The sequence below is a fragment of the Heterodontus francisci genome, chromosome 38 (genome assembly GCF_036365525.1).
Source record: "Heterodontus francisci isolate sHetFra1 chromosome 38, sHetFra1.hap1, whole genome shotgun sequence".
In the NCBI taxonomy this organism is placed as follows: Eukaryota; Metazoa; Chordata; class Chondrichthyes; order Heterodontiformes; family Heterodontidae; genus Heterodontus; species Heterodontus francisci.
In genome coordinates this window covers 36,773,984-36,789,860 of record NC_090408.1, presented here as the reverse complement: position 1 = coordinate 36,789,860, position 15,877 = coordinate 36,773,984, and the positions used below count along the sequence as shown (strand labels likewise).

The following is a 15,877-nucleotide window of genomic DNA, read 5'->3' as shown; positions in this document are numbered from 1 at the left end:
ACTCAAGAAGCTCAACACCATCCAGGACAAAGCAGCCCGCTTGACTGGCGCTCCATGCATCACATTCACCATCCCCTTCACCACCGACGCACAGTGGCAGCAGTGTGTACCAACTACAAGATGCATTGCAGCAACTCGTCAAGCCTCCTTTTACAGCACTTTCCAAACCCATAACCACTACCATCTAGAAGGACAAGGGTAGCAGATGCATGGGACCACCACCACCTGCAAGTTCCCCTCCAAGCCACGCACCATGCTTGGAACTATATCATCATGCCTTCACTGTTGCTGGGTCAAAATCCTGGAACACACTTCCTAACAGCACTGTTAGTGTACCCACAACCCATGGACTGCAATGATTCAAGGCAGCTCACCACCACCTTCGCAAGGGCACTTAGGGATGGGCAATAAATGCTGGCTTGGCCAGTGGTGCCCACATCCCATGAACGAATAAAACAAATAAAAGAGGAGCAAAGAATTTTCCTGATCCTCATTCCTTCCTCAACCAGCATCAACAAAAGCAGCTTCAGATTCAATCAATCATTCACCTCATTTGCAATTTTGGGGAAACTTAGGCAGGGATTTTATCTGGGCACCAGGGATCTCTGCCAACGGCTAACGTGTCAGACAGAGCCCTGCATCACCTCCTCTGGGGATGGCCCGCCGCATTTACATGCCAATTAGGCACTTAAGTGGACAGTGGCGAATCCTCCCAGGGATTAAGGAACCTGGTGACAGAAGTCCACCTGCTGAGAGATGTTGGCCAATCAGAGACTGGCAGCTCTTTAACTGAGCAGCGCCACCGCAGAGGCGGTGGCTGCTGCCGGTACTGGACTCACTGGTGGTGCTGATCCCAGGCCACTGGTGAGTCAGGGTGGGCTGGGGGTGGGTCGGCAGCAAGGTGGGGGGGGGGTGGTGGTGACCCTCTATGGGGCCCCCGACCTTCCTGATGCAGTGTCTCTCAATCAGGCACTGTGCCTTTTAACGACCCCGCCCAACCAGAGTTGGCAAGCAACCCACGTGGGTTTCCTTGTGTGGCGCGACAGGTCCACCCGCTGTTGGGCTAATACTGGCAGCAGCATTCCCTGGATTTAATTTGGGTGAAGGTGGGAAGGTGGCAGGGTCCACATCCAAAGTCCTTGCAGAGGAAAGCATAACATTCCCCCATTAGTGTGTGAAAGCCTGCTCATTCACTCTTCCTGCATTCCTTGAAAAATATTCCTGCTCCTCTTAGTTGGAAACCATCCCACACCATTCTAAAACAATACAAAGGATCACAATGCTGGCTGTAAAGCTATACCACACCCCTCTCTCGCTGCAATTTTCCCTCCCTCTTTCCGTAAGGGTGTCTTTAAATTCTACTTTAGGAGTTGCTTCGAACCTTTCCCCAATTTATCATTAACCGCATCCTTAATGACAATTCAAAGCAATCTGCTTACTCCTGAAACCTAACTGCAAACTAATGAAAGGCACTTTATGGGAACGCCCAACGTAGAGAACAAAAACATCTGGGAACTAATTGGCGCCTGATCCAGTGTTCCTTTTAAGCAGAGATTCCATTCCTATTAAGAGGATGTCCAGTGCAATTACCTGATTTCTACCAGACTCTGCAAACATTTATCTCCAGATCACGGTACACTTTTTGTTGATGTGGGCCAGTTATACATCAATACATTCAAACATACCATTTGTTTCGGGCAAGAATTTGGCTGCATTCAGGGATTTTCTATTTAATGTGCAATGTCAAGTTTATATATATCTAAATATATATATATGATGTACTACAGATGGTGGGTATATGGATATGCAGTACCCATAAATCTGTGGATTTGGAAAACTCAATTCAGTCAGACAACCTAATGACAACCAGAGCCACTGTGGACCATTAACTGGCATAAGCACAGTGACTGCCAAGATATGGATCTAAACTGAAGTCTCAATGCGGTTACAGTCTTAGTTAATAATATTTATAATAAATTTTGTAAAGTTTAGCAGAATAGAGTCACCATAAGTTAGTTCTGAGTAGAGAGTTTTTATTAGTTATCGTGGTAAAGTCGGGCTGTCTGCAGTATCTCTATTCTTCCTCCATTGAAAGTGGGAACAGCTATGGAAGTGATACACCCTGGAGTATCATTCACCATCAGTCAGTGAGGGGATGCAGGAAGATGCGTCTTTAATGAGGATACAGTAGATTACTATAATGTCCTTTCATCTCTGAATCGTAAATCTGATGTAAATCTGAATCAAATCCTATCTCGTGGGATTGAAGTCTCTTCGATTTGCTGAGAATAAGGGTTTTCTTTTTAATGAAGTGAGGTTGGGCAGCCTCAACCTAGTTCCTGGCCTGCACAGGTTTATGGCTAAACATCTGAGCATAATTTCTCCATTTTACTCAGACCACAAGGATGGCTGATGTGTAAATCAGAAATTGTACAATGGCACAGTAGCGGCTGCTCTCCTTCTCTGGGGAGGGAAGGGGGTGGTGGGGTGGGGGGTGGGGTTAGGGGTTGGGGTGGTGGGTTAAGGTCCAATATTGAGGCAGAGCAGAAGCAGTTTTACATTGCAGCTGGCCAACGCTGAGTCTGTTACACAACTTTTCAGAGAACTGCTGCTTAACATATGATGAGCCACATATGATGATAATAGGCCAGTTGATCAAAAAGCAAGCTCCACAAACAGCAATGTGATAACGACCAGATAATCCGTTTTAGTCATATTAGTTGAGTGAAAAGTATTGGCCAGGACAATGGGAAGAATTCCTCGACTCTTCAAAATACTGCCATGGGATCTTTTCCATCCACCTGAGGGGGCAGTTGGGGCCTCAGTTTAACATCTCATCTGAAAGTTGGCATCTCCAACAGTGCAGCACTCCCTCACCACTGCATTGGATTGTTAGCCTATATTTTGAGGTCAAGTCTCTGGAGTGGCGACAATGCTGCCAACTGAGTCAGTGCTGGCACAAAAATTCCAGGTAACCAATGCTACACGTAAATCAGGTTTCCAGTTATTCAAAATGTCTTTGGCAAGGCCGCTCAGTGACTAGATTATCTTCCATATACCTGATTAACTGATCAAACATTTCACCTCTCTTTGTAAAATCTTGTTATGCACCAAACCAGCTGGTATATTTTCTTACACAACAGTAATGCATTTTGAAGTAATTCATTGTACAGGAGGCACTTTGGGGCATTTTTGAGAGATCCAATTATGGTGCTGAATAAAAGCACATTTTTATCTTGTGACGGCAACCACACCTGCCAAAATGAGACATATTAATTTCATCATATGGAGCATTATTTTGGACTGTTACTGGATTTGAAATAACTTTATTTAAAAAGACAACAGTGGCTGAAAACATGGCTGCACATATGCATTCTAAAAGACAGTTGCATGAAGATGGCAATGGGAGTACTCCCTGATTCAATTTGCTAGATGGATTTTATCCATATCGATGATCAAGAGACACTGAGTCATTGAGCCAGCATCCTATGTCCCCCACTGAGTGTGTCTGGGTGAGCTTGAAGGAATCCACAAATCATGCAGGCGAGGTTGCTTTAAACAAGGTGCTAGTCACATGACTAACCTGTTGGTCAACCTGGAGTTAATTGAATTGTGCTCACAGAACAGTTCTTTTTGGTAAGAGACTGCAAATGAACTTCAAGAAGAGCACCTCTCTCTCTCTGACGCAAAGTTCCAGGGACTCACGGAGGTAACTTAAGCCTCAAGACAGAAGACCAGCGAAACAAGTTTGAAAGTATGCACTGGGCCCCAACGAGAACTGTAAGACTTAACTTTGATCAAAGACTTTACTTCCAATCCAAAACCAGTAACTGAACTCCAGCTATTAATTCAAACCTTTCCCCTTCTTTCTCCTCCTCTGTCTCTATATATGTGCGTGTTTATCGAGTATGCATGCTAGCGTGGTCGTGTCGCGTATGTTTAGCAGTTTTAACTGAATTAGAGTTTTAAGGTTAATAAACTTATACCTTTATTGTTTAAATCTGAGAAAACCTGTCTGGTTGATTCCTTTGCAATCAAAATTAGAGATCAGTGAGCAAGGATTCACTGAGGGGAAGCTCAAAACACTGTTTTAAAAATTAAACCCGGTTACAAACCAGGAAAAGGCTGAGAGGAGAGCCCTAGACCCCTGCCTCACCTGGTCGTAACAATCTTTAAGACCAGGAATCATCTGATCATCTAACCATGAGTGGAAAGAGGAGTTCAAACGAAGACATGCACAGTTCAAATTGTAGCTGGGGAATCTCAAGGCGATCGTGGTTGACAATGGCAGGAAAATGGGGGTAAAATAATCAGACTTTTCCTGTAAAGCAAATACCTTAATAGGGTCAGAAATTATACAGAGCAGTTGCATCAGTACCTTAAAGAAAAACAGATCAATGTTTCAGATGTAAATCTATGAGCAGAACACAAAGTGTATGAGATATGCAACAGTTAAGGACATACAAGAAACATCAAGAACATAAAAGGCCATTTGGCCACCAAACCGCATTCTTTCAGCATTCTAACTTTCCCAGTCCAACAATGTTTTGAATGCAGTCTGCATTTCTGCTAGCCTTCCTGGCAGATTATTCCAAACATTCATTGCATAAATTTTCAAGTATTTGATCTAAATCCAATGTCCACGAGTTTACCCTTGTGACTTGTGGACCTATTAAACTGCACCATTTTAAACTTATATTCAGCTTCACGAAATGCAGGCTATTTAGCTTTCTTTTTAAATACATAGCTACACACTTTAACCAGATCCCATTATTCTTCTCTTTTGCCTACAAGCCATCCCATTTCTAAAATCATTCCTCATACGTCATCCCTTATTCTTCCTTATTTCTGCAACCTGCCGAGAGCACGCATAACTTTTTGCAACGCAGTGGCCAAAACTGTACTTAATACTCCAAGTGTGATCTAATCAGTACATTAGAAAAACACAGCATAACCGCACAAGACTTTTATTTCCTGTGTAATGTCAGCTTAGTTCAATTGGTAGCACTCTCACCTTTCAGCCAGGGCTCGAGTATATAAGCCAAGCCAATGCCTCAATGAGGGAGTGCTGTCTTTTGAACACTATGTTAAATCGAAACCCTCATATTCCAATTGAGATGGACAGAAAAGATCTGATGCTTCCAAGTACAGAGTAGGGAATTCCCCCAGTGTCCTAGCCAAAATTTCTCTTTCAACGCATACCACATTGGCCACTCATCTCCATTTGTTGTCTGAGGAACCTTGCCTGTAAATTGACTGGCACGTAATGATAGTAACTGCACTTAAAACTGGAAATCATAACTAGTATCTCCATTGATGTGATGTGCTTTATGATTTCTTGAGGATGTAACGAAGTGCTGTATAAATGCAAGTTTGTTCGTTCATTCGATCGAGGTCTAAATCCTATCTTTTCAGATGTTAACACACCTGCGCATATTTTCTGTTTTACCGCAAATCCGGCAGTTGCAGTTTTTGTCTCGGCCAGTTCTTAGTAATAACCTCAACTCCTCAAACGCCAAGAAAGGTGCAAACTGTGAAGCCAGCTCTTGTTCTGCACTTGTGGTTCAAGCTTTCTCGGAGCACTGCCTCACCACATTACGCCAGTGACAAATTTTACAGCTGCACCAGAAAATCAACATGCAACACTTCTTACAAATCTGCAACCCGATATTTCAGTCTTCACATCACATGGCCCTACATTATGATTCTGAAATCTCATTACCTTGCTTATTATACCTGCAGTTTGACACCAGCCCTGCAGTGCTGTTAATAACAGTCTTGAAGAAAAGCATTTGCACCTTCTTCCCCACACACACAAAAATGTAAGACTATAATTAATGCATTTCTTAGAGACTGAATTGAAAGGGCAAAGGATCACCAGGCACAATGACAACAGGAAAATAATCGTTTACTCTAACTCACTAAGCAGGTTTTTAGAAAATGAAGAGTGGGTGACATTAATGCCTTCAATTTATAACAGTTGCACAGGCTTACACTCCAGGACAGAATGCACATAAAATCCTTTGTGCGGACAAAACAGTGAATAACCATTTTCGGAAGTAGCAAGCACTTACTGCGTAAAAAGTTCCTGTAGACCATGGAAACCTCTCTGTGCTGCGAGATTAATGGGTGTGGCCCCATCAAGGTTGGGGATACCAAGAGCCTCTTGTCCACCTGGCTGCTGTAGTAGGAATGAAGCTAGCCTGGACAAACCCAATCTCGCTGCAAAATGCATTAACGTTTCCCGAGGGATGGAAGCTGAAAGAAAACAAATACGCACATGATCAGTATCAGTTTCATATAGCTGCTTGGCTTAGAGTGAAGAATCAAACACACATTTAGGTAACACTGCACTTTCAAACCAATAGATTATTTCTGAATTGCAGTGCTCTGGCCATCAATTTGTGCACAAGATTCCCCAAAAAGCAAATGAATGAGTGACTGGAAAATTTTTCTTTGGGTAGTGTTCACTGAGTAAGGAATACTAGCCAGGATATCAGGAGAACTCCCCGATCCTCTTTGAATACTGCCATGAGATCTATCCCATCTCCCTCCAGAATGGCATGAGGCCTCAGTTTAACATAACCAGCATCTCTGACAATACAGCACTCCATCAGTATCAGCCTAGATTATGCGCTCAAATCTGCGGTAGGGTTTAAAACCTTCTAACTCAGAGGTGAGAGTGCACCAAAAGAGCCACACAGCCACGTAATGGTAACAGAGATTTTAGAAGTTAAGAAATGGTTTTAGACAGAAAACGAATGCATATTGTTTGCATCATCCCCAGATGTGCTTTACTTTTTCTGCTTTTCTCCTGAAGACACAAGATTTTTGTTGGGATATGATATCATGTACACCAGCAAACTTTGGATATCCCAGTCCAATGGCTATTCTTCATGGAAGCCTGGACGTGTTATTCCCAACCCAACCCTGTCCTCACATGATATCTACAGACACGCACGTTACATCAGCCATCACGTCAGAGTGACCAGGAGCAGGGGTCCTGGCTGATTCCTCCTCCCCCCAGCCCTTCTCTACTCCTCAGCTGAGGCCTTGCAGCATCCTCTGCTGCTGCCTTGGCCAACATTAGTTCACAAAGTTTTGAAATCACAACTAGTATCTTCTAGTCTGTATGGCTTTGCTCTGTAGCTTTATGGCCCTCCATGCCACTGTAGCAGGTGAGCCCAGGAAAGACTGAAGTCCAGATGATGGGGCTGGATTTTACCAGCCCTCTGCAGATGGGCTGGGAGGCCTCGTAAGGGGTGTCAGGAGGGGAGCCCAACATCTTCCTATCAACACAGGATTTTCTCAATGGCAGAAACCACAGCGGCATGGCCGCCTGCTGATCAGAGGTGGGCGGCCAATCAAACCAACTAATTGGTCAATTATCGGCCATTTCCCACCCCTGCTGTCACTTTATCGGTGTCATGAGAGGGCGCGCAGTGTGGCGAGACAGCCAGGAAAACAGTGACGGCCTCCGAGCGGGTTCCGGGAGAGAGGAGGGGCCCTCCTTTATAGCCATGGAGATGCCCCCGGGAGCAATGGCCAGCCCATGGCTATGGCCCCGCTGCTGGAGGCTGCACTCCGCCAATTGTCAGGGCCTGCCTGAATGCCTGGCCCCGGCATATTAAATTAACTTACCTAGCCATCGAGAGTGCCTCAACATAACGGCACAATCTTCTTCCTGTAGCTTCAGCAATGGCCAGCTCTACTGATGGCAGTGCCAAGGCTGCCAGCCCTCTGAGCGGCCTGGCTGCAGTCCTCAATTGGACGGCGGTCCCAGTGGCAGTCTCCTAATTGGCCACCATAAGTAAAATGCCATTCAGAGTCCCATCGTCCATCCACATGGGCTCGGGTCCAACTTCAGTCCTGGCTACAGCACAACTCGGGCTTTGACAAAATTCTAGCCATTCTCTCCAGTATCAGTTCAGTCACTGCTGTCATAGATTGAATCACCAGGCAAGTATACTGGAGCCTGTTTAAATTAATAATTTATTTGACAATGAAACATTATCACTTTCAGTAGGCTACGCGATTATGTGACCTCCCCACCCCTTGGTGAATTGACAGAATATAGAATCAGGTAGTTTTAAACCTTCCACAATAGGGACCCCCCCCCGCCCCGCCCCGGCTCTCCTACCGACAGATGATGGTGCTTACTCATACTCAGGTACAGCTCCAAGGGTGCCAACTGCTTTCTGATGCCTCCCTGAAGTGACCATTTGGCATGTGTTGATGTTCAGCCAGCGTTGGCAAGATATTCGACTGCAGGGGGCATCACAGCAGACCAAGTTCCTGTTAAAGCCTGGTTACCTGACCCCAACTAGACCTGACTACGTGTTGGGTTCGTGTCGGGTCGGGTCGAAATTCTGAGGTCAGCATTCGAGCTCGGATGGGGTCAGGCTGGACACTGCTTCCGGGAAGTCACAGGATCAGGCTTACCCATGATTCCCCACAACTCCTGCTGCCGGAATGGACAAAGGATATTCGTGCCACGTCGGGTCAGGCACGAAAAAAAATTAAAGGGCTCGGGATTGGGTTGGCTGTGGTCGGATTGGGCCCGGGTCGTGTTTTAATTTTCTACCTGAGCCAGGCTTTAGCTCCTGTTCCCACTCCACACAAAGACTTTCAAGCAGAGTTTGCTGGACAGTGGCCAAGGCAAGAAAACCTGCTGCATTTTCGTCCCCCTCAACCCCAGGGGCACCAGCAAGTGCAGCAGTCCAAACTCAGCACAGATCAGGATTTGAACAGCTTTGTTCTACACTGTTCAGTGAGCCAGAGATTGAATGGGGAGAGCAGCAAATGAACTTAAAAGCTAGATACGGTGGCCCAGGAAGAGGGCAGCAATTCGCTTAGATGTCAAGAGGATAGCTCCCCACTGAATGGGAAACGTTACTTCAAGGGATGACGGTGGATAGGCAATGGCAAACATTTAAAGAGCACATGGATGAACTGCAACAATTGTTTATCCCTGTTTGGCACAAAAGTAAAACGGGGAAGGTTGCCAAACCATGGCTTACAAGGGAAATTAGAGATAGCATTAGATCCAAGGAAGAGGCATAAAAATCTGCCAGAAAAAAAAAGACCTGAGGATTGGGAGCAGTTTAGAATTCAGCATAGGAGGACCAAGGGATTGATTAAGAAGGGGAAAATAGAATACTAGAGCAAGTTTGCAGGGAACATAAAAACTGACTGTAAAAGTTTCTATAGGTATGTGAAGAGAAAAAGATTGGTGAAGACAAATGTAGGTCCCTTACAGTCAGAAACAGGGGAATTTATTAAGGGGAACAAAGAAATGGCTGACCAACTAAATGCATACTTTGGTTCTGTCTTCACAAAGGAGGACATAAATATCATACCAGAAATGCTGGGGAACACAGGGCTTAGTGAGAGAGAGGAACTGAAGGAAATCAGTATTAATAGATAAATGGCGTTGGGGAAATTGATGGGATTGAATGCAGATAAATCCCCAGGGCCTGATGGTATGCATCCCAGAGTACTTAAGGAAGTGGCCCTCGATGTAGTGGCCATTTCGGAGACATGGGTAGAGCAGGGGCAGGAATGGATGTTGCAGGTTCCGGGATTTAGATGTTTCAGTAAGAACAGAGAAGATGGTAAAAGAATGGGGGGGAGGTGGCATTGTTAATCAAGGAGAGTATTACAGCGACAGAAAGGACATGAGGACACGTCTACGGAGGTAGTATGGGCCGAGGTTAGAAACAGGAGAGGTGAGGTCACCCTGTTGGGAGTCTTTTATAGACCTCTAAATAGTTCCAGAGATGTAGAGGAAAGGATAGCGAAGATGATTCTCGACAGGGGCGAGAGTAACAGGGTAGTTGTTATGGGGGACTTTAACTTTCCAAATATCGACTGGAAACACTATAGTTCGAGTACTTTAGATGGGTCAGTTTTTGTCCAGTGTGTGCAGGAGGGTTTTCTGACACAGTATGTAGACAGGCCAACCAGGGGCGATGCCACATTGGATTTGGTACTGGGTAATGAACCCGGCCAGGTGTTAGATTTAGATGTAGATGAGCACTTTGGTGATAGTGATCACAATTCGGTTAGGTTTACCTTAGCGATGGGCAGGGACAGGCATATACAGCAGGGCAAGAATTATAGCTGGGGGAAAGGAAATTATGATGCTATTAGGCAAGATTTAGGATGCGTAGGATGGGGAAGGAAACTGCAGGGGATGGGTGCAATCGAAATGTGGAGCTTATTCAAGGAGCAGTAGGGTGGTACTTAAAAAAAGTAATCAGGAGAGCGAAGAGGGGGCATGAAAAACACTGGAGGGCAAGATAAAGGAAAATCCTAAGGCTTTTCTAAGTATATTAAGGGTAAGAGGATAACCAGGGAAAGAGTAGGGCCCATCAGGGACCAACGTGGCAATCTTTGTGTGGAGCCGGAGGATATAGGTGAGGTTTTAAATGATTACTTTTCATCGGTGTTCACTATGGAGAAGGACGATGTAGGTGTCGAGATCAGGGAGGGGGATTGTGATATACTTGAACATATTAGCATTGAAAGGGAGGAAATATTAGCTGTTTAAGCAGGCTTAAAAGTGGATAAATCCTCAGGCCCAGATGAGATGTATCCCAGACTGTTATGTGAGGCAAGGGAGGAGATAGCAGGGGCTTTGACGCAAATTTTCAAATCCTCTCTGGCCACAGGAGAGGTACCAAAGGACTGGGAGACAACGAATGTGGTACCATTATTCAAGGGTAGCAGGGATAAACCAGGTAATTTAGGCCGGTGAGTCCAACATCAGTGGTTGGGAAAATATTGGAAAAAATTCTGAGGGACAGGATTAATCCCCACCTGAAGAGGCAGGGATTAATCATAGTCAGCATGGCTTTGTCAGGGGGAGATCATGTCTAACTAACTTGATTGAATTTTTCGAGGAGGTGACTAGATGTGTCGATGAGGGTAAAGCAGTTGATGTAGTCTACATGGATTTCAGTAAGGCTTTTGATAAGGTCCCGCATGGGAGATTGGTTAAGAAAGTAAGAGCCCTTGGGATCCAGGGCAATTTGGCAAATTGGATCCAAAATTGGCTTAGTGGCAGGAGGCAGAGGGTAATAGTCGAGGACTGTTTTTGCGATTGGAAGCCTGTGACCAGTGGTGTACCACAGAGATCGGTGCTGGGACCCTTGCTATTAGTAGTGTACATTAATGATTTAGACGTGAATATAGGAGATATGATCCATAAGTTCGCAGATGACACAAAAATTGGTAGTGTTGTAAATAGTGAGGAGGAAATCCTTAAATTACAGGGAGATATAGATGGGCTGGTAAGATGCGCAGAGCTGTGGCAAATGGAATTTAATCCTGAAAAGTGTGAGGTAATGTATTTTGGGAGGACTAACAAGGCAAGGATGGATGGTAGGATCCTGGGAAGTAGAGGGTCAGAGGGACCTTGGTGTACTTGTCCATCGATCACTGAAGGCAGCAGCACAGGTAGATAAGGTGGTAAGGAAGGCATATGGGATACTTGCCTTTATTAGCCAAGGCATAGAATATAAGAGCAGGGAGGTTATGATGGAGCTATATAAAATGCTAGTTAGGACACAGCTGGAGTACTGCGTGCAGTACTGGTCACCACACTATAGGAAGGATGTGATTGCACTGGAGAGGGTGCAGAGGAGATTCACCAGGATGTTGCCTGGGCTGGAGCATTTCAGCTATGAAGAGAGACTGAAAAGGCTAGGGTTGTTTTCCTTGGATTAGAGAAGGCTGAGGGGGGACATGATTGAGGTATACAAGATTATGAGGGGCATTGATAGGTTAGATAGGAGGAAACATTTTCCCTTAGCGGAGGGGTCAAGAACCGGGAGCATAGATTTAGGGCAAGGGGCAGGAGGTTTAGGGGAGATATGAGGAAACAATTTTTCACCCAGAGGGTGGTTGGAATCTGGAACGCACTGACTGAAGAGGTGGTGGAGGCAGGAACCCTCACAACATTTAAGTAGTATTTAGATGACTGCTTGAAATGCCATAGCATACAGGGCTATGGGTCAAGTGCAGGAATTATGGCAGTATGGCCGGCACAGACACGATGGGCCCAAGGGCCTGTTTCTGTGCTGTATAACTCTAAGATTTCTCGTACACCAGTCCCTGAAGGAAAGCATGCAGGTGCAACAGGCGGTAAAAAAGGCAAATGGTATGTTGACCTTCATAGAGAGAGGATTCGAGTACAGGAGCAGGGATGTCTTGCTGCAATTATACAGGGCCTTGGTGAGGCCACACCTGGAATATTGTGTGCCGCTATAGTCTCCTTATCTGAGGAAGGATGTTCTTGCTATAGAGGGAGTGCAGCGAAGGTTTACCCGACTGATTCCTGGGATGGCGGGACTAACGTATGAGGAGAGATTGAGTAGGTTAGGATTATATTCGCTGGAGTTCAGAAGAGTGAGGGGGGATCTCACAGAAACCTATAAAATTCTAACAGGACTTGACAGGATACATACAGGAAGGATGTTCCCGATGGTGGGGGAGTCCAGAACCAGGGGTCATAGTCTAAGGATAAGGGGTAAACCTTTCAGGACTGAGATGAGGAGAAATTTCTTCACCCAGAGAGTGGTGTGCCTGTGGAATTCACTACCACAGAAAGCAGTCGAGGCCAAAACATTGTATGCTTTCAAGAAAGAGTTAGATATAGCTCTTGGGTCTAAAGGGATTAAAGCTTATGGGGAGAAAGCGGAAACAGATTACTGAGTTGGATAAAAGCAAAATACTGCGGATGCTGGAAATCTGAAACAAAAACAAGAAATGCTGGAATCACTCAGCAGGTCTGGCAGCATCTGTGGAAAGAGAGTTGGATGATCAGCCATGATCATAATGAATGGCGGAGCAGGCTTGAAGGGCCGAATGGCCTACTTCTGCTCCTATTTTCTATGTTTCTATGTTTACTGGGCCCTCACTGCAATACATTTAGTTTACCCTACATGCAAATTTACAACGAATCATCAATTAAAGCACAAAGTTGCATTACAGTTTATTAACAGTGACAACTTTAATGGATCCACTGCACAATGCCAAAAATACCCTCCCTACAACAACCCAAGGCACCCACCTTATTCAAGGAATGGACCATACTTTTTATTATTTGTTCTTAGGATGAGTGTCACTGGCAAGACCAGCATTTATTGCCCATCCCTAACTGCCCTTGAGGAGGTGGTGGTGAGGCGCCTTCTAGAACCGCTACAGTCCATGTAGTGTCGGCGCACCCACAGTGTTTTTTTGATACAATTGAGTGGCTTGCTAGGCCATTTCGGAGGGAAGTTCAGACTCAACCACACTGCTTTGGATCTGGAGTCACATGTAGGCCAGACCAGGTAAGGATGGCAGATTTCCTCCCCTGAAGGACATTATTGAGGCAGATGAATTTTTATGACAATCCAGTAATTTCAAGATTATTAAATGAGACTAGCCTTTTATTCCAGATTTATGAATGAATTTAAATTCCCCCCAGCTGCCGCAGTGGGATTTCAACTCATGGCTCCGGAGTACTAGTCTGGGCCTCCAGATTATTGGTCCAGTAACATTATCACTGTGTTACCGTCCCCATTATACTTGGTACACATCTCTATTCTCCAAACCGTGGAGACAAATCTATCGAGGACAATGCCACAGTCATTAAGTAAACCTTGAAGCAAACTGGATAACCTCCAACAAAGACAATTGAGATTGGGGACCACAAAATCCAAGTGGTACCAGAAGGGGGTCTCTCACACTCCTGTGTTACAGCATTATTTTAAGACACAAGCAAGACTGGCACAGGATCCTGAACATCACTCTCAAATAAAGGCTTTCAAACGGTTGTTTCGAGATTCCAGAGAGACCCTAATGTCACCACATTTCTGTGCTTTGAAAATCACTGCAGTAAAACAGCACAAGACAGCTGTATTGACATTTCAATTGTAGCTACGTGGGAGTTAATCTCAATCCAGCACTGCCCTTCAACGTAATCGCTGCTAAATCTTTAACAAAACATAAACATAAAAGCAGAGGCTCTCCAGCAACTTCACCAAACCCCTATTTTGAACGCACTATCATATGACGATCATAGCTTGGACAAAAAGTCAAGTGTTTTTCTGGGTTTTGTAATGCTTTCAAGGGCGGACTGAGAAATCTCTCTGAATCGCTATTACCGTATCGTGGTCCCAAATCACCCAAACATCAGCATTACTAGATTTGCTCATTGCATCAAAAGAAATCTGGAGTCGAAAGCTAGTCTCAGTAAATTATGAAACTATCAAATGCTGTAAAAACCCATCTGGTTCACTAATGTCCTGTAGGGCAGGAAATCTGCTGTCCTTACCAGGTCTGGCCTACATGTGACTCCAGACCCACTGCAATGTGATTGATTTTTAAATGCCCTCTGAAATGGCCTAGCAAGCCACTCAGGACAACTGGGGACGGGCAATAAATGCTGGCCTTGCCAGCGACGCCCACATCCCATGAAAGAATAAAAATAAAACCAATGGTTGGATTAAGTGTTCGTCTGCAGACATTAATCCACACATAGAAAAGAGGTGTAATGGAAAGTTCTTTTGATGAGGACACAATTTGTTTTTGAAAGAAACACTGATCCGATAGCAAAAAATTCTTGAGAGCAGAAAACTGAAATCAAGTATTTCTAGAATGCAGAGAAATAGGACAGAGTTGTTGCAGTGAATCTGGGGGACAGCCCTTCCCACCGCATTTGTGTTCTATTCTCTCCTCTCCTGCAGCCATGTAGTTCCACAGGCTCTTGAAACCCTTTACGGCCTCACAAAGGAGGTGTGCATACGCGAGTCTCGACAGCAGTCACCATTATCTACAAACTAAGCTCAGACACAGTCTGATAGGTAATCCCCTTGTATGAATCTCAGCACTGGACTGACACCAAACTGCTGAAGCATCTAGTTTTACAGATCAACAGAAAGCCAAATCAAACCCAGTTACTATTGGAATTGAGTGAATTTGGCTGCATTAACAAACTGATTCATGTCAGTGAGGCTGTTGCAAAATAAATATTGGTGACCACCACTATTTGACCCTGCCTAGCTTGTCCATTCAGAAAGTAGCTTCAGCACTCCAGTAGCTGCATCATAACACTGTTGTGTTAAATGTTTCAAGCTTTTATCTCCACTGCCTTAGACAATAAGCCCATTGCACATGTTGACGACTCCTTGAATGACAAAATTCCAGGTATCAGTCACAAATTTGCCCTTTGCCAGTTTCACTCTCTGTCCCCTTGTATGGTTTTAATTTGAAGTAACGCTCTAGATTTTCCTCAACCATGCAATATAATATCTCGTGCTATACCCGCAACATGTCACACACAGTAAAAAATGACCATTTCATTCAATTTTCTTTGGTGGTGCAGGCCGATGGCGGACGATTTCTCACCTTATGACCATACACGCAAGCAACATGAACACCACCTTGATTTATTACGTATAGTTTACCCTACATGCAAATGTTCTTGAATAGTTGAGGATTCAGTTAACAGCTAACAGCTATACTCTTCACATTTAAGCAAATTGTTGCCCTCTACCTGGGCCACCATAGCTAGCATTCAAGTATACCGGTTGATTTTCCAATTTTGCCTCATGGCTCCTGTTCCCGCTCCACACAGGCACACAAGTACAGAGGAAAAACTATTTTCCTTCTGAACTGTTCAAGAAAAGTCATTGCTCCATCAGCTATGAGTGACTAATTTTTTTTTAAAGAGATACAGCACTGAAACAGGCCCTTCGGCCCACCGAGTCTGTGCCGACCATCAACCACCCATCCATACTAATCCTACACTAATTCCATATTCCTACCACATCCCCACCTGTCCCTATATTTCCCTACCATCTACCTATACTAGGGGCAATTTACAATG

The 15,877-nt window shown here is 44.7% G+C and overlaps 1 protein-coding gene across 7 annotated transcripts in view; it reads right to left on the bottom strand.

Moving 5' to 3' along the window:
- Positions 1–15,877, bottom strand: part of LOC137352536 (A-kinase anchor protein 13-like) — a 424,312-nt gene that overhangs the window by 263,805 nt on the left and 144,630 nt on the right. For all 7 annotated transcript variants that reach the window (XM_068018105.1, XM_068018107.1, XM_068018108.1 and 4 more), the window contains one exon: positions 6,075–6,258. In XM_068018105.1, coding sequence (XP_067874206.1) covers positions 6,075–6,258 — 184 coding nt within the window. The remainder of the gene's footprint in view (positions 1–6,074; positions 6,259–15,877) is intronic.